At 56.4% G+C, this 16,578-nt stretch overlaps 8 protein-coding genes across 8 annotated transcripts; 4 read left to right on the top strand and 4 right to left on the bottom strand.

Annotated features, from left to right (window-relative positions):
• Window positions 1-59: 59 nt before the first annotated feature.
• Window positions 60-1,536, top strand: QBC33DRAFT_586123 (fungal-specific transcription factor domain-containing protein; the record flags this gene model as incomplete). Its single annotated transcript, XM_060431466.1, has 2 exons — window positions 60-205; window positions 287-1,536. Coding segments are annotated over 2 exons (1,353 nt in total), but the record flags the coding sequence as incomplete, so codon positions are not given.
• Window positions 1,537-1,616: 80 nt separating this feature from the next.
• On the bottom strand, window positions 1,617-2,495 carry QBC33DRAFT_578092 (putative phytanoyldioxygenase family protein; the record flags this gene model as incomplete). Its single annotated transcript, XM_060431033.1, has 1 exon — window positions 1,617-2,495. One exon carries the CDS (start codon window positions 2,493-2,495, stop codon window positions 1,617-1,619), a length of 879 nt encoding a protein of 292 aa, XP_060284117.1.
• A 452-nt stretch (window positions 2,496-2,947) lies between these two features.
• On the top strand, window positions 2,948-5,448 carry QBC33DRAFT_61813 (putative mfs alpha-glucoside protein). The gene is made up of 2 exons (XM_060432704.1): window positions 2,948-4,286; window positions 4,406-5,448. Exons 1-2 carry the CDS (start codon window positions 3,354-3,356, stop codon window positions 5,081-5,083), a joined length of 1,611 nt encoding a protein of 536 aa, XP_060284116.1. The 5' UTR covers window positions 2,948-3,353; the 3' UTR covers window positions 5,084-5,448.
• A 705-nt stretch (window positions 5,449-6,153) lies between these two features.
• Window positions 6,154-7,388, top strand: QBC33DRAFT_61805 (kinase-like domain-containing protein). Its single transcript, XM_060432701.1, has one exon. The coding sequence runs from the start codon at window positions 6,301-6,303 to the stop codon at window positions 7,159-7,161; it is 861 nt and encodes a 286-aa protein (XP_060284115.1). The 5' UTR covers window positions 6,154-6,300; the 3' UTR covers window positions 7,162-7,388.
• A 1,096-nt stretch (window positions 7,389-8,484) lies between these two features.
• Window positions 8,485-10,506, top strand: QBC33DRAFT_619364 (ankyrin repeat-containing domain protein; the record flags this gene model as incomplete). The annotated part of the gene is made up of 6 exons (XM_060432735.1): window positions 8,485-8,559; window positions 8,605-9,122; window positions 9,171-9,276; window positions 9,484-9,573; window positions 9,626-9,735; window positions 9,786-10,506. 6 exons carry the CDS (start codon window positions 8,485-8,487, stop codon window positions 10,504-10,506), a joined length of 1,620 nt encoding a protein of 539 aa, XP_060284114.1.
• Window positions 10,491-11,419, bottom strand: QBC33DRAFT_537689 (peptidase C12, ubiquitin carboxyl-terminal hydrolase 1). The gene is made up of 2 exons (XM_060427814.1): window positions 10,935-11,419; window positions 10,491-10,883 (listed from the first exon to the last, which is right to left on the bottom strand). The coding sequence occupies exons 1-2, from the start codon at window positions 11,020-11,022 to the stop codon at window positions 10,513-10,515; spliced, it is 459 nt and encodes a 152-aa protein (XP_060284113.1). The 5' UTR covers window positions 11,023-11,419; the 3' UTR covers window positions 10,491-10,512.
• A 483-nt stretch (window positions 11,420-11,902) lies between these two features.
• On the bottom strand, window positions 11,903-13,349 carry QBC33DRAFT_619363 (uncharacterized protein). Its single transcript, XM_060432734.1, has 2 exons — window positions 12,994-13,349; window positions 11,903-12,919 (listed from the first exon to the last, which is right to left on the bottom strand). The coding sequence occupies exons 1-2, from the start codon at window positions 13,121-13,123 to the stop codon at window positions 12,198-12,200; spliced, it is 852 nt and encodes a 283-aa protein (XP_060284112.1). The 5' UTR covers window positions 13,124-13,349; the 3' UTR covers window positions 11,903-12,197.
• A 428-nt stretch (window positions 13,350-13,777) lies between these two features.
• On the bottom strand, window positions 13,778-16,047 carry QBC33DRAFT_537684 (uncharacterized protein). Its single transcript, XM_060427813.1, has 2 exons — window positions 14,449-16,047; window positions 13,778-14,384 (listed from the first exon to the last, which is right to left on the bottom strand). The coding sequence occupies exons 1-2, from the start codon at window positions 15,952-15,954 to the stop codon at window positions 14,064-14,066; spliced, it is 1,827 nt and encodes a 608-aa protein (XP_060284111.1). The 5' UTR covers window positions 15,955-16,047; the 3' UTR covers window positions 13,778-14,063.
• Window positions 16,048-16,578: the final 531 nt, after the last annotated feature.

Raw genomic sequence — 16,578 nt, 5'->3', positions numbered from 1 at the left:
ATTTTGGTTTACACTAGGACTTGGGACGGCAGGAAAGAGACACAACTATCATGAGGCGCTCTAGAACTCGAACGGGCTGTCTTACCTGTCGAGAGGAGGGATACAAATGCGATGAGCAGCGGCCATATTGCGGCCGGTGTGTCCGTCTCGAGAAGGTTTGCAAAGGATACGGCCTCGTGCTCAAATGGCAAGCATGTAAGACACCGTCCTCGTCGTCGTCCTCATCCTCGTCCATGTCCCCGCCGCCGTCAACATCAAAGACGAAGACAGCGACACCGGCGAGGAGACGGAGCCTCAACAACACACCTCCTGCGGCCGGAAACGACGACATATCCCTCGGTTCAGCAACCCCGCATCATCAACAGGACACAGAAGCCGTGCTTGCGGTCAACCCATCCTACATTCCCCCGGATATCGATCCCGAAACTCGACGGCTGCTGCACCACTGGACCGTAACTCTGGCCGCAGTGGTTTCCATGGCTCCCACGAGTAACCAGAACCCATTCTTGGTCCATCTCACTCCAATGCTCTTCCGATCAGCCGCCCTCCGGTTCGCCATCTCGGCCATGGCCGCCAGCCATCTGGCCGTCCTGCACGCCGACGGGTCGATGGAGACAACTGCATCCCGGCACCGGCTACGCGCCGTCTCGTCACTCCGCCAAACAATCCAAACCCATGACCCGGAACTCTCCCTGGCCGCCATCCTTATGCTGCAGGTCTCCGACCGACTCTTCACCGCCGACAACAAGGTGAACCACCTCTCCGGCGCCAAGGCGGTCATCACGCAGGGAGGAGGCCTGGCTGGCTGGGCGGGCTCGAGCGCCCAATTTCTCCTCGGCGTATCCTTCTATCACGACGTACTCTCCTCGGTTTCCAGGGGCACGACCCCGCTGCTCGACCTCGGCGGTTCAGTCCCCAGCGAAGGACTGCCCTGCATGCAGGAACTGGCATCCGTACTCGGCCTCGTGGGCACGATCAGCAGGATGCAGGGCCAGGCGCCGGAGCTCGACAGATCCCAGGCCCACGCGGTCGAGGAGGCACTGGAGGCGAGCATAATGGGCACCGCCGGCGATGGCGCCGGGCTCGACGACATCGGCCACACGACGCGGGCCTACAGACACGCCGCCTTCATCTACCTGTACCGGGTCTGGCTCTCCTCGGGGGCGCCCCACCCCTCGACGGCCGGACACGCCGAGCGCTGCCTCTACCACCTGTCGCACGTGCCCATCACGTCGCCGCTCGCGTCAGCTCACGCCTGGCCCCTGTGGACGGCCGGCTGCGAGTCGGTCGACGGCCGGGCGAGGGGGTTCGTGCGCGACAGGCTCGACGCCATGTTCAGCGTCCGCCACCTGCCGTCGCTGCGGAGGATGAAGGACGACATGGAGGAGGTCTGGCTCACCAAGGATGCCCAGCGCAGCCTGACGGGCATGGATGACGTGGACTGCGTGAGATTCATCTTGGAGAACCGCCAGAGAGAGGCGGATCTTGCCTGAGATCAGATTGCATTTCAGAACGGAGAACGATCAACGATGAGTGATTCTAAGATTTGAGATTCGACTCTACGACTGACTACCCTTGCTTGTTTGTTTGCCTGCTTGCTTGCTTGCTTGCCCACCCTACGGTTTCAGCGAGAAGTCATGATCATGAGCTCCCTTGAGATAGTCAAACCCGTCCTCCACCCACTCGACGCACGGCTCGACATCACCCCACCGCACCTTGTCCCTGATGCTCACCGGCAGCCTCATCTTCAGATCGCTCCGGTACCAGCTTGGGAACTGCACCGACACCAGCATGACGCGCGGCTCGTCGGTGCGGTTCGGCATGCCGGCGTGCCACAGCCTGAAGTCGCGGATGATGAGCGACCCCTTGGGCAGGCTCGGCTGCACGGGCGGGCTCACGGCGCGCCGGGCCTCGAGCAGGTCGGCGCGGATCTGCTTGTGGCTCACGCCCCGGTCGAGCACGCCCCTGTCGGTGTCGGCGTGGGTGCCCAGCCAGACCTCGGTGGCGCCGTTCTCGGCCGACGTGTCGACGAGGTTGACATTGACGCAGTAGCCAAAGGGCACGCGCGGGAAGTCGAAGTCGATGTCGATGTGCGGCGGCTGACGGCCCTCGGCCCGGAAGGCCGTGTTGGCGCTGTAGAAGCGCAGCGCCGGCCGGGGACCCAGCATGCACTGGATGGCGTCGGCGGCCCACGGGTTTGCCAGCACGTCCTCGAACACGTAGCCGTCCTCGAGCACGGGCTCCTGCTGGATGTTGCCCGTGCTGGCGCCGAAGTTGCGGTGTGTGCCCGGCCGCGCGTACAGCTCCCGCGCCTCGGGCACCATGCGCGCGTTGAGCTTGTCGAGGTGCGCCACATCAACGGCGTTCGTGAGCACGACGATCCCGTCACGGTGGAGCGCTTCGACTGCGGCTTGCAGGGTGTGGGAGCCCATCTTCTTCGTCTCAAGCTCTTCCGGCGTGAGCTCGATGAGCGTGACTTGGGGCGTGGCGGCCATGGCGATTCACTCTGGTCGATGGGGAGGCAGCTATCAGGGGTGTAGGGAAATGGATTATTGGCATTGTTGAGAAACCTCGGGGATGGCCTAGGATCTCTGAGGATGCAACGGACAAATACTGGAATATATGCTACCAGATCGAACCGCTTTCGGCAACTCGTGCAGCTCTTGTGAATACCATACTCGCGGAGTCACCGTTCGGCAGTAAAGAGACCGGGGTCTCTCTCCCCCTCAGTTTAAACAGACTCTTGGGGCCTGCAGCTTTACCCTCCTGGGCAAGAGATCGGCCGAGGGAGCCAAGGTTGCGGAGCAATGGGACGAATTGCGGAGCCTCAACTGTTAAGCTTTCCGGATGGGGTTTACCTTGGGCACTACGGGGATGCGCCTAGTGCGCGCTAATGCCGATGGTCTCTCGTGCCTTTCTCGCAGGAACCCGGTCATCGCGTGACAGATTATCCACCTTCCACCCTGACTACTCCCTTTGAGGTTCTTCGAGGAGCTGTTATATCAACCCGGTTATCTTTCGCCTGCAAAGATTACCCACCTGATCACCGCCGGCATATCAAGGCCACCCAGCGTCGTTCTTGCTTCCCCGGTTTCCCCACTTCAGCACGATCCTTGACTCCTTGCAACAGCTCTCTCCACCCACCCCGGCCGATATTGGACCCTAGTGGACGCTCAGCCAGTCCCGAGCTGTTGAATACCGCTTAGCTGGCGGTACCCACACCAAGTGTCTGATAAGCGATAACTGCTTGGAACCGGTGATATGGGACCCCCCCGATTCAACTATATAACGGACATGGACGAGTCATCTCAGACCCCGTCGCTCACTCTCGTTCTGGCCCAACTCTTGTCACCATGGCCACATCCGATGCTGCATCGGCCGACGTGAAGTCAACCCACGAGTCCGTGGATGCCGACTCCCTTCAGGAGGAAGCTACCAAGTCCCTTCAGTATACTGAGGTCGAGCACTCCTTGACCTTCTGGGCGGCCATCAAGATCCACTACCCAGCCGTCTGCTGGGCCCTCTTTATCAACCTCGCCACCGTACTGAAGGGCATGGATGGCGGTATCGTGGGCTCTCTCATTGGCATCGAGCCCTTCAAGGAGCAGTACGGCTATCTGTACAACGGCAGCTACATCGTCGCGGCGCACTGGCTGAGCGCCTTCAACTATGCCAACAAGCTCGGCGCCATCGTCGGCGCGTTCACTGCCGGCTTCGCCTACGACCGCCTGGGCCCGCGCCCCATGATGGCCATCTGCTCGACTGGCTCGGTCGCCTTCATCTTTGTGCAGTTCTTCAGCTCCACGCCGGCGCAGCTGTTCGCCGGCCAGCTGCTGAACGGCTGCATCATCGCCTTCTACCCCATTTGCGCGTCCGCCTACGTAGGCGAGGTCTGCCCCCTCGCGCTGCGCGGCTTCGCCGCCTCCATGACCAACCTCGCCTTCGTGGTCGGGCAGTTCGTCGCATCGGGCATCCTCAAGGGCACCAACGAAATGCCCAACAAGCTAGCCTACAAGATCCCCATAGCAACCCAGTGGGCCCTCCCCGCCGTCATGCTGATCTTCATCTTCTTCTGCCCGGACCCGCCCTTCTGGCTCTGCAAGAAGAAGAGGTACGCCGACGCCGAGAGGTCCATCCGCCGCCTCGCCACCGCCTCGGTCGACCCCAGCCTCAAGCTCGCACACGTCAAGGAGACGCTGCGCCTCGAGGACTCGTTCAAGGGCGACGACGCGCCGAACCTGTTCGATTGCTTCCGCGGGCCCAACCTGCGCCGTCTGATCATCTGTGTATGTGCCTGAGATTGTAGTACCATCCCGTCTTTCCTTGTAGCAGAACAAAATTGTTCTTTTTCCCATACGGGGAAGTGTGAGTGTGTGCTTGCTTGGTGCTAACCTCCCCCAACCAGGTCATGGCATACGACATGCAAGCCTTCACAGGCAACATTCTCTTCATCGACTACGCCGTCTACTTCTTCGAACTAGCAGGCCTCGACTCCTCCAACGCCTTCAGCATGAACCTCGGCCTGACAGCCATCGGCTTCGCCGGCACCTGCCTCTCCTGGTGGCTCCTCTCCTACGTCGGCCGCCGCACGGCCTACCTCTGGGGCTGCCTCGCGCTGATGACCCTCTGCTTCGTGATCGCGACCCTCGACTTCGCCCCGCCGCGCGCCGCCACGCCAGCCACCTGGGCGCAGTGCTCGCTGATGCTGGTGTGCAACTTCGTCTACGACGTCACCATCGGCCCTTACTGCTTCGTCCTGCTGGCCGAGGTGTCGTCGGCGCGCCTGCGCGGCATGACCATCGCCCTCGCCACCGTGTCGTGCCACGTCGTCTCCATCGTCTGCGCCGTCGCCATCCCCTACGCCATGAACGAGGACCAGGGCGACTGGCGCGGCAAGATCGGATTCCTGTTCGCCGGCCTGGGCGCCCTCTGCGCCGTCTACTGCTACTTCTGCCTGCCCGAGACCAAGGGCCGGACGTTTGAGGAGCTGGACATCATGTTCGAGAGGCGCGTGTCGAGCCGCAAATTCGCCGGCTACGAGATCAATGGCGCTGTTGCCGCCGCGCGAGAGGAATTGCGTTGAGGGGGCCAAGTTGGCTTCTCTCTGTGCTTTGCCGTGATGGGAGGGATTTTGTGGATTGTATTTGCTTGCTTGCTTTGTTTCTGTTGGATTGACCAGGTGGTTGACTGTTCTGCGTGTTCTTCTAATGTGGGCTTATCCCAGACTCTAAGAAATTCCACCCAAGTAGCATAGCCAAGACATCTGGGTCCTGGGTCCCGAAACCGGTCACCTAACCTCGAAACTGACAGACCCCCCAGATGAAGCCGTCGATCTGGCAAATCTGGCCAAATATGAAGCTATTCTGACTTACTTAGTATCCCATATCAAAATCATTCCCCGAATTAGCGCCTTTCTTAGCCAACTCGTCAGTATTTTAAAGTGCGGGAAGTATGTGAACTTCGAGGTCTGGGGCGACTGCTTCGTCGGCGCCGGCGAGGCCCGTACGGACCAATTCGGCGGACTTCGCTGTCACGCTGTGCGGGCATCTGGTACGTCGCGTGCTTGCGCACCGTGGCTCAAGGGCGCCGTTCTCAGGCGGCCACTGCGCAGCGATCCCACAGGACCCTCAATACATCCGAACATACGACACGTTCCGCAGCTACCGCAGCGCCAGGACGGAGAAGGGCTGGTCTTACACATGGATGGCGTCTCGGACGTTGTGGAGCCGTCACCTAGCAGCACAGCTTCGGCTTCATACACAACCTCGAGGGTACTGCCGCATTGTCAGCTCGGCTGACTGAGGTCTCTCCACCTACCCTTTCCCCACCGGCGTCGACATCTTCGCCGGCCTATGCAAGACCGTGGACGGCTTTTGGTAGGCGTTCTGGGAAGCTCCCACTTCATGCGCTAGGGTTGCGGGACCGACTTTGCTTGGAACGAGGCGCGAGGCGCGAGTCGCACAGGTCTTGGCGTCCAAGGTTGCTTTACCAACTAAGCTACCGGCGCACCACTGGTTTCTGCCAACGGAAGCCGTTGTGTTGTGCATTTTCGCAGCTGATTAATTAATACCACGTGCTCTGTCGGGGCCGCCCTGTGCTGGTGCTGGAAAAATAAAAATAAAACGTCCAACCTCAGCCCCACCCCAAAAAACACGCGTGCGCATAATGTTGAGCCATATGTTCCGCAGAAGTCTATCCGCACACCCAAAAATAAATTGGCTACCTTGATAAGCGTGACATTCCCTCCTATCGCTACCCCAATCTCGACCCTACCCGAAACACTCCCTCTCGCTCACAAACATGGTTTCTCTCATGTTTCCTGATATGGGCCCCGGGTTTGGCGCCATCCTAGGCATGGGGGGATCGTGCTTTGTGTCGTACGTCGATGAGGGCACCGTCCATAAGAGCTACGAGATCTGGGTAGACGGACGGCGGCGGTCATACTACCCGGAAGGCTGTGAGGAGGACCTGACGCGTGAATATGCCATCTACAAACACCTCGGCAAGCACGATCGCATCTTGCGCTGCTTCGGCCTCGACGAGATCCGCCGCCCAAGCGTGCACGCGCTACGCCTTGAGCTAGCGCCGCTAGGCACCGTACGCGACCTTATCCAGAAGAAGCTTCCTAGCGACCCGCTACCCGAGCAGACGCGGCTACAGATGTGTCGCGACGTTGCTGATGGGCTCGCCTACGTCCACTCACGGCGCGTGTGGCACTCAGACATCAGTTGCCGGAACCTTATGCTCTTTGATGGCTACCGCGTCAAGATTGGCGACTTTGGCGGGTCCATCATCGGGGGCCGCGAGTCATCGTTCCCAGTCACGGTGGCCGAGGAGGCTCAGTACAAGCTACCGTGTCGTGGACGGGATATGCACGAGCGGCCGATTATGAAAAGGGAGCTTTTCGCGCTCGGATCGTGCATGTACGAGATTATGGCCTGGATGCGGCCGTTCCAGGGCCTACGCGATAGTGAGGTGACCAAGCGATACGAACGCAGCGAGTTCCCGTCTCTGGATGGCATCCCAGTCACGGCCGCGCAGGCTGTCTGGAACTGTTGGCACGAGGTCTATGACTGTGCAGACGAGGTGGTTGAGTTGTTAAAGAACGATTGCCAAGTATCGGAGGGGAGGCAACGTCCAACTCTAGCGGAGGAGGAGTAGTAGGCAGTAGAAGAATGGAGGCTCGCTCCTGGACAGGCGTGGTCCGTGCGAGCTTTTGGGACAGCGCCTCACAGCGACACTCCTCACAGCAAGCCGACCGGAAGCCAACCCAGGGCTCATGGATAGGCGAAGGGCGCATGGCAGTCCTGACACGATGCCTTATCACGCAACGGAGACAGCTTAACTCTTGCCAAAATGGGATATTTGTATTCTGTCCACGCAAACCCTAACCATAACTTCAAAGAATTCCCAACGTTCAATGGTATGCCGATACAATCCAATCGAAAGACATTCTCCCTTCCATTTTCCTCCAACCTTCACTTGTCATAAGTCTCAACTAACCTCTCTACCAGCCAGTCTTCTCTCTACCAGCCAGCCTTCTCTCCACCTTAGCCGCCCCTAACCAACCCACCACACAGTATCCCGTCCATTATCGTACTGTTAGGTAGTGTACCTAGTCCTAGATATCGAATAGATGGTTAGAAACGAAGAGGTACAGGAGAGCGCAAAACCGTCAAAGAGAGCTAAATCAAAGCTTTCACCGTACAGGGCACATTGGGCAAGGATTGTCTCGGGCAGTAACCGAGCCAAGGATAATACTGTTATCGAGATAGGCACTTGGGCAAAACTCGCCCTTGAGCGGATCGTCGCACTCTTCGATGACCGTAGCCATGGTCACATAGTGTTTCTCCTCGCGTTTGCAGTTGTTGTATACTTTCGTGTAGGAGGCGAGCTTGCACATGGTAGGGGTGGTAAGGACGTTGCAGCTTGTAAGTACTAGTGATAATGAACCGGATCAATTTTTTCAAGCTGTTAACGAGAAGACAGGGGTTGAAGGTGAGAATAGGTAGATGTCGAGCTACAGAGGACTTTACTCAGCTACCCAGTAGGGACTCCTGGGCATCCTTATAACCTTCGGAACGCCGACGCATTGGGAAGCGTGGTGAGGATGAGTGCACACCAGAAAGTAGGTAGGTGTTGGGCGCCATGAGGGTGTGTGGGGTAAGCAGATATAACGACTGTCTTGTGCAGAAATCCTGCAAATCTACTCGTGCAATTTGATTAGTATGCATTGGCAGATAACGTAATTCACCAGACCTGCTTTCACACATCCCCCACAGACACCTTATCACAAGTCTTATTTTCGCCTTACTGCTATTAGAAGAGACCTTATTCAGCTATTGCCTTCTTAGGCTAGGGTGTAGAGGAAATACTTGGAGCGTGGTGCGGTCCTCCACAACGACTCGTCGACAGTTCGTGATCGATGCTTTTATAACCACCTCGTTGTATCGCTTTGGCTCCCAGCCGATTACACCTGTCAGCATGGGCTGCGTATCCACCCACCTTGTGGGGGGCCTCGACACGTCCGACTTGGATGCTGCTCTGCAAGACGACGAAGTAAGCCTAAATTCACCCGTTTATTTCAGATACTGATCACGTTAGTTCGTGAGGAAACTCATTTTATCTTCGCGGTTGCTATCGGAGAAGTCGCGGCAGAACCTGTCACTCTTGGTGCAGTCAGCACAAGGTCGACCACAGGAAAGCTCAGACCTAAATCTGTGTCCCCTGTTGAAACGCAACGACCTGAAGAGGTTTCTGACGCTCACGGAAGCTGATATCTCCCTTCATAAAAGCCTTGTACCAGACTATCAACGCTGGAGTATAAACCCGGCGACCTTCTTTGAGTCCCTTGATATGAGGAGGGACGGTGGGCTGGTAGCATACTTGGCTAGGCAACGTCGCAATGCCTCCCTATTGGAATCAGGACTTCCTATTGATCGCGTCAGGTTGAGGATTTATATGCTGTTCTACGCCGAAACCCACGGATTCTACCGCAACCGTGATATGCTCGAAGAGATAACATACAGCAAGGAGTATGGTGGCCAGAAGTATAGGCGCTTGGCATCTATATTGGGAAAAGGGTGCATATTTCTGCTCCCTCCTGCCATTCCCGACTCTGTGTAAGTGAAAACCTGCCACAACACTTCTCAAGGTCTGACCTCTCTCAGGTGGGAGACTCGGCTGCCACTGAAGGGCGGATATCTCGAACAAGCAGCTGCGCTGTTGAAACGATTCAACATCGTGGAGAAAGCAGCCCAGATTGACGCAGATAGAGTTGGTGACAGCATCCTGGGATATCTACTTCAGCCGCTCAGGGCAGCTAGCTTATTGCCAGCTGGTGAAGGGAGCTGCGTAGGAGATAATATGCGTCAAGCCGGCTTATCGTCCACGAACCTGAAATTCCATTGGCCATCTGAGCAGATCTTTTATCGGCTTCCAGTTATTATCCCGTACGATTCACCTATATTTATCTGTGTGCAGAGCGGCGACATCGCTGGATTGAGAGAGCTTTGGCGGTTGGGTCTAGCTTCTATCGATGTAATGGATCCATATGGTCTCGGTTTGCTCTATGTAAGACGTTATTCCATGCATTAAGACCAGCACTAACTATTCACCTGCCAAGTATGCTGCATATTATTGTTGGCGGAGCTGTGGTACAGTAACTGCTATGGCGACATGCAAAGCACTTTTGGAGGCTGGTGCCAATTATGAATGGGTAGATGAGATAGGAAAGTATGTCTGCATCAGCACGTCCCCCTTGTACAGTACTGATTATCATGCAGTACTCCCATGGAGACAATGATCGACGCATTGTTGGCAGAGTCAGCAATGCGTGGTCAACATTTCTACTCTGCTCTTAGAGAGGTCGGACAATTATTCGGAAAGGCTTTTGTCGATCTTTGGAGAGAGTACAGAGACACACGAGGCTTTACGGAACTGCATGAGGTATTACTCGGGATCAATTACGACCGTGGAAATCTGGACGACTATCTTAACTATGCAGCTGCTGAGGGGACAATTTTAGACCTGCTTGATGCTACAGACTCTTTCGGCAGAAGTGCACTCTCTTGGGCTATCGAACACGGCTGGACGGATGCAGCAGCAACTCTGATCAGGTTCGGCGCCAATGTCAACCAACGGATGCGGTCTGGATTACCTATGTTACATCTCGCGCTAGCTGGGCCGGCCTCCGGACAACTGGATACGGCATTCTTGGACATTGTCAAGGTGCTGCTTTTGGCAGGGGCTGATGCCAACGCCATTGATCATGAGGGTTGGACGCCGTTACATGTAGCTGCATCCTGGAATTCCTATGCTGCCGTTAGCACTCTTATAGAGCACGCCGGCCAGGACTTGAATTGGAACGCAGCCACTAGTGATGGCAAATCTGCTGCTCAGCTAGCTGCCGATAGCGGAGGAGATGCGGCATTCATCGAGCTTCTAGCTAGTCACGAGCAACATGGCCCGTACGGGAGCGTCATGGCAATCTCTACTTTCTTTTAGGTGGCTTTAACTACATACTAATGCCATGAGGCTGAAGTTTGTGTTTCCTGGCTCGCATTCAATGTATTCTCGTATGGCATTTAGTCCACCCGGAGCAAGTACATCCTCCTCAGGCTGAACCACCACTCCTCTATCTATTGGACCTTTTCGATCGCCATCCAGCTCGTATAATCGGCCACTCTTGTGCGACTTAACGAAGCACACATAGTGGAAATCAACTTCGTCTTCAGCGTTATCTGGAATGCTCGATATGCCCTGTGTAGCTACCTCTTCGTACACACTTTCAAGTTCTGCAGAGTTTTCTAGAACCAAAGAACGTTCCTGAGGTGGCAAGGAAGAACAAGTCTCGAGAAGCCTTGTGACGAGAGAGTTCGGTTCTACCTTCATCAGCCTAGAAAGTTCCATAAGGATTGGAAAACGAGGCTTACCGAGCATATCCCGGGCCGCGCCATTGCTGAGTGCGTGAAGAATACCGTAAAGCCCGCAGGCATTGTTGATAGTCTGCTTAAACCACATGACATCTTCATCCTCCCCGCTGCTTTTGTATTCATCACGTCTTGCGTCTTCAATAGCTTTCCGCCTTTCGTAGCTATCCGTCGTGGGAAAGACAAGTATCAAAGCGAGGGCTGGATGAGGAAGAAGATCTGGCTCATCGAGTGACACAACGTCTTGGAAGCTAAGAGACGATGGGGTGCCAAGCGAATAAATCAAAGCATTGAAAACATCGGGAAGTTCGCGTCGCAACGGCCTCAGGGAGCTTGAGAGCTTCAACAGTATTAATGGTTGTCAATCCGGAGAACATCAATTATGACACCTCCTGAAACAGGGCAAAACAACAAACAAACACAAGGAGGAAGATCAACGGCCATGTAAGAAAGTGAGGACGGTCTTCGACCGTATATTCGAAAAGTACGTAGTTGCATTCCTTCTCTAAGTACCAAGAAAACCGGTCCGTTTTCTCCCCCCCCACCCCCCCACGTGACTCTACACGTGGCACAAATCTCACGCCTTTTCGCTCCGATGAAGCCTGCCGCAAACTTAGAGTCCCAAGACCTAATTTGCTGGATCCTCGAGCAGTACTCACGTGAGCCAAAGTAAGCCCCGCACAACCTGCAGATCTACCTTTGCGATTTCTCATCAAGACGCCTACTAAGAACGGTTCGGCGGAGGGCTTGGGCACCGTCCAACAAAAGCTTGACAGCAAGGTAGTGCCGTAGACGGCAGTTGAATCAAGCATGCAGCCATCATAGTCATCAGCACCAAGTGCGGCGCCAAGCAGACCATCGACATGTCGTTTGCCAGCACCGTTACCCGCCTGCAAGCTCACCGCCCTTAAGCACGACGACGAAGATACCATCATCAAACTGCGCACCAAGTGCGGCTTCGACTATACCACCTGGGAGGGACTATCATATCAACTTAGGGATCCACGTACACATTCCGTTCATCGAGACCAGCTGTTCTCCAGCATCCGGAATGCCATACAAAGCTGTCAGGGTGAGCTCCTCAGCTCGCAGAGCGCAAAATGAAGTATCTGGTTGTCACGGGTGTCGAACCCGCCCCCGGCATCACCATTAGCCAAAGCGGCGAACGCAGATATACAGGGTACACCACCACAACCTTTAGTTATTCTCTAGCCCGAAGGCGAAGGTGTACTCACAAGCCCGAAGGCGAGGATGAGTGACAAAGCCTCACAGATCATTGAGCCCCTCCCACTGGCCACCACGTCCACCACCACGCCCACCGCGTCCACCACCGCGTCCACAACCGTGGTTCGACTGCGTGGCCTCCATCGCCTGGCGCAGCGGAACTGGCTCTTTCTGCCTGACCGGGATCTCATCAGTGATCTGTATGGAGTCGCACCTGAAGGTTTCACCACCCGATTCGCTCTTGAATTCGAATGGCGCCATTACACCGGTCGACCATTCTCTCTCTTCGACCAACTCCTTCGCGATTCGACGACCGTAGGATTGGAAGGTAGTGAAGTCGTCGTAGGCGCCCCAGCCAGCTCCGATGCCGGCTGGTCGCACCCATTGGTGGAGATGGCCGGTTGAGGTCGCTGAACGCGTCTCGGTCATGTCTTTTACCGGAGTAAACGGGGCGAAGGAAGGGGATTTGGCGAGTACCTCCTCCGAGCCGCCAGGACCAAGCAACTGACCCGGGCGCCACTTTCCATCAGTCATGGTGGCAACGGCAAAGACATTGGCTCGTCCAAGGAAGAACGCGCTATCTGCAGCCGGATTGTCGGTGGTGTTGACGTCTAAGAAGCGAGAGCACCCTCGAACATCCTTGTAACCCTTATTGATGTCGAGAGCCGGAGGTGGGGCGTGCCAAACGGTCCAGCCTCGCTCCTCTAGCTCGCGCACCTTGGGCGCGGTAACGACTCTATACTCGCGTTCCTTGACCTCCGAGACTACCCTGCCAGGAACGTTGTCATTTGGCGTTTTGTTGGTCGGCTCTGGCCGTATCCTCGTCATGCAGATATACTCGGCATTGGGGTCGTCGTCTTGTGTGGTTTCTGAATCCGACTCAGAGGGATCTGGTAGTTCCGGAGCTTGGGCTTCGACTCGGCGTCCTCGATGACCTCCGTAGGGACTAGCATGCCCAATTCCTTCATTTTGATTCAAAGAAAGGTACGATGTTGATGGCGTCTTTTTTTTCGGTTGGGTTTTGGTGTTGCGCTGTGATGTTTTAATGTGAGCTTGTCTCTGCGGGCAGGGGGGTCTGTGCTGGGCAGAAATGCCCCTCCCTGAATAACTGAGTGCCCCTGCCCGAATACCTAATTGCCCCTGCCCAAATAGCCAAATGCTCTTACCTGAACAGTTAAATGCCCCTGCCTCGATAACTGAATGCCCCTGCCCGATTGGGAGAACCCCGATGTTGATTCTGGCAAGGTGTGTGACTGGCGCCGAAGGAGGCGACCATGCGTGAGACAATCAAGTCCGGAATGCGAACAGTCTAGTTAACCCACTTCAACCCCAGCCTGATCCAGGTTGACCTTTAGCATTTTCAGAACGGCTCCGAGTTCGTTTTCAAGCAAAGGATCTCTCAGGCAAGTGTGGGCAGGGCCTCGTCGAATCGGCCTCAAGGCTCAGACAGTGGGCTGCTGCGAGTCTCGACGAGGTGTGCGTCAGCGCCACAGCCACAAACTATTTCCCATCACCAATACAGACGAAGCCAAGCAAGGCGCATTCAAGGTCACATTCCCATACGCCTGCATTGTCGATGGCCTGGGAGTCGGTGACGCGGAAAGGGTCTTGCAGACAACAGCACCAAGCCTGAACAGGGTAACACCACAGCCCCTCCCCATCTCGTATCTTGACTATTGGAAGATCCTAACTATTGGAAGTCGTGCACCTCGTTATTCCGCCGGGGCCCTCGCCACTCGGTGTTCTCTTCCAGCCACTCAAAACGGCCCACCATGACCCTCATGGCTGCTGGCCACAACAACATGGACTTCGACTCAACTTCCCTACCGTTGAGACGGACGTGCTCAAAGAGGAACTTACCCGGCTCGAGATACCGGTAGAGAACTGGTGACAATATCTTTCGCAGCATTACCGTCTCTGTCGCTGGCAAACACGCAGAGCCCAAAGGTCAGCGCGGAGGAGCCAAGGTGGCTGAACTCCCCCATGCAACCTGTACACCAGATCCAGGGTGGATCCCTCCTGGATGTTGTAGTCCGACAGCAGCCGGTCCTTCTCTAGTCCCTTCCCTCCGAAGAGTAGACGTATGTGGGCTCCCGTTGTCCCTTCCCGATCCATAATCTGAGGGTAGAGACTGGACACAGTCGCGATTGCTCTGGTCTGCAAAGTGTATGACCGCCCGCTGAAACCTTTCACGAAGACCTGGATTGGCTTGTCCTGGGGCGAATCTCCCTGGTCCTTGAAATTAGTTATCCGGAACTGATAGGCAAGCTATTTGGGGGGGGGGGGGGGTCACCTCGCTCGCCGTCTCCAGATTCGTCATGTGCAGTAGGGTCATGTCGACCGTCACTAGATGCAGCCCGGAGGCGTCGTAGGCCCTGCGAACCTCCCGAAGACATTGCTGGGCCGCGTCTGAATGCCCGTCGGACATCAGGGCCCGGACGTACTCGATGATGCATCTTTCGTGCGACCAGCTCTCGCTCGGCCGCGCAATCGACGCCTCGACGTGGGGCCGCAAACGCTCAATAATCTGATCGACTGGCAGGCCGCGCATCTTGCACGAGTAGAACGCCGCCCTCCGACACTCTTCGGAATCCGGGCCGTGGAGTCTCTCCATCGCGCTCCAGGTGCGTCCCAGCACTCTAGCTTCATCTTCCGACCAGTGTCGCTCCATCGCACCTTCACAATCCGATCGTAGGATCAGGTAGCAGCGAAGGGTGAATCCGTACTGCTCGATCCACGAGTCCCCCGTGCTTTTCTCCAGGACGTCTGCGCGCAAAGGCCACCATGAGCGGTCCGCGGATTCAAACATGTCGAATTCCATCCCTTTTGCATTGATGTAACGCCACCATTGGGCGCGGCTCCTCAGTCTGCAGGTCGACTCAAGGATCTGTTGTACCTCGGGATCCTCAAGCGCCGGCGCCGACAGACTTGAAAGTACGAGTCCACCTGGTCCAAGTTCTAGAAATTCCTCGAGCATCTTCAGCTGGTCGGGCAATCGGAGCGTGGCCTCAAACCGAGCAGGCACTGCGCCGCACTGGACCAAAAACTTGTCTCTCCGCACTCCCAAGTACCTAATACCATTTTGCAAGTCCGTCCAGGAGAACCCCCCCTCACCTGATACGCTCGTGCTCGACTCGTCCCAATCGGTTAGGTCGACCCAGCATGTGAGCTCCCGGTCTGCCCGGTCTTCCACGGAGACAGCTTTCGCCCTGGCCAAGGCCGGGTCGTCTCGCCCTCCAACGGGAAAGTGTCGCATGTTGTCGCCGACCCATCGCAGCCGGAATCCTTGCAGCCGCGCAGAGCAGATCCGGATATCCATCCAGTTGCAATCACTAGGTTCCAACGCGGACAAGTCCTCCTCTCCCACGTGCCGGTTCGTGCTGAGATACCACAGCCAGATGAGATCGGATCCGAGCCGGAAGGCCAAGAATCTGTAAGCTGTCTGGCATCGGATACAGCCAGGTGCCGCCTTCAGTTTCCGGAATATGATATTGAACGTCATGATGCAATCCTCGCAGAAACCGAAATCCATGCTTGGAGAGGGCTGGCCTGGCTTAAAAGTTTTGAGCGGATTCCTGAGCTTCTGTATACCTTCCAAAATGGAGCGAAAAGATTTCCGGCACGTGCAGAGGTCAGACCGCTGGAGTCTCCAGACGGCAAGAGCCCAGCCGGTGTAGTCATCCTCGCCGAGGTCGAACGAATCGATGAATTCGATGCTGAGGGCCTGGTCGTCCTCGAAGCTCCCGAAAGTCGAATACTCCAACACCTGCAGGAGGGGGAGGCCGAGGCGCGCGACCATGGGAGAAGGGTCGAGCTCGCGCGCGAGGCGCAGACACCTTCTCGCCGGACCTGCCAGCGCCGGATATCGCCTCCAAGGCCAAATGCCGAGCTGTGCCTCCTCCATCCCCCTGCTGCCGTGGGTGCGTGGCAAGATGGGCGGGAAACGATCTTGTTTCGCAAACGAAGACGACACCAGCCCTATCAGGCACGTGGCGAACTTCCCCTTGAGAAGACGTTCCTCGCTCGACAGCTCGCTGGCGGCCCAATACCGCACGAGGGGGTGAATGTAGATTTTGGATGGCTCCGAGCCTTTCCTGATAAAGGCAAATTGCAGCAGTACGGCCTTGGCTTCGATGTATCCAGGCCGGTTGGACAATGCCTTACTGACCTCACCGGGGATCCATTCATCACAAACCTCAACCCTCGTGAACTCCCCGTCTGGGCCCCATTCGTATTGACCCTTCAAGCAGCTCTCAAGGATCTCTAGTGGAATGTCATCCGTCTCCAGGAGTGATAGCAAGAGCAACAGATTTGCCGCCTCAGGCTGAACATTCTTGATCTTCTTGAATGACACATTCCAGGTCGTGAGCACCGTGCCGTCGTACTGGGTAGAAGGGTGCTTGGCCAAGTAAGTAGCCCTATC

The sequence above is a fragment of the Phialemonium atrogriseum genome (assembly GCF_030411735.1).
Source record: "Phialemonium atrogriseum strain 8032-3 unplaced genomic scaffold QBC33scaffold_11, whole genome shotgun sequence".
NCBI lineage: Eukaryota > Fungi > Ascomycota > Sordariomycetes > Cephalothecales > Cephalothecaceae > Phialemonium > Phialemonium atrogriseum.
This window is presented reverse-complemented; position numbering and strand designations above follow the sequence as displayed.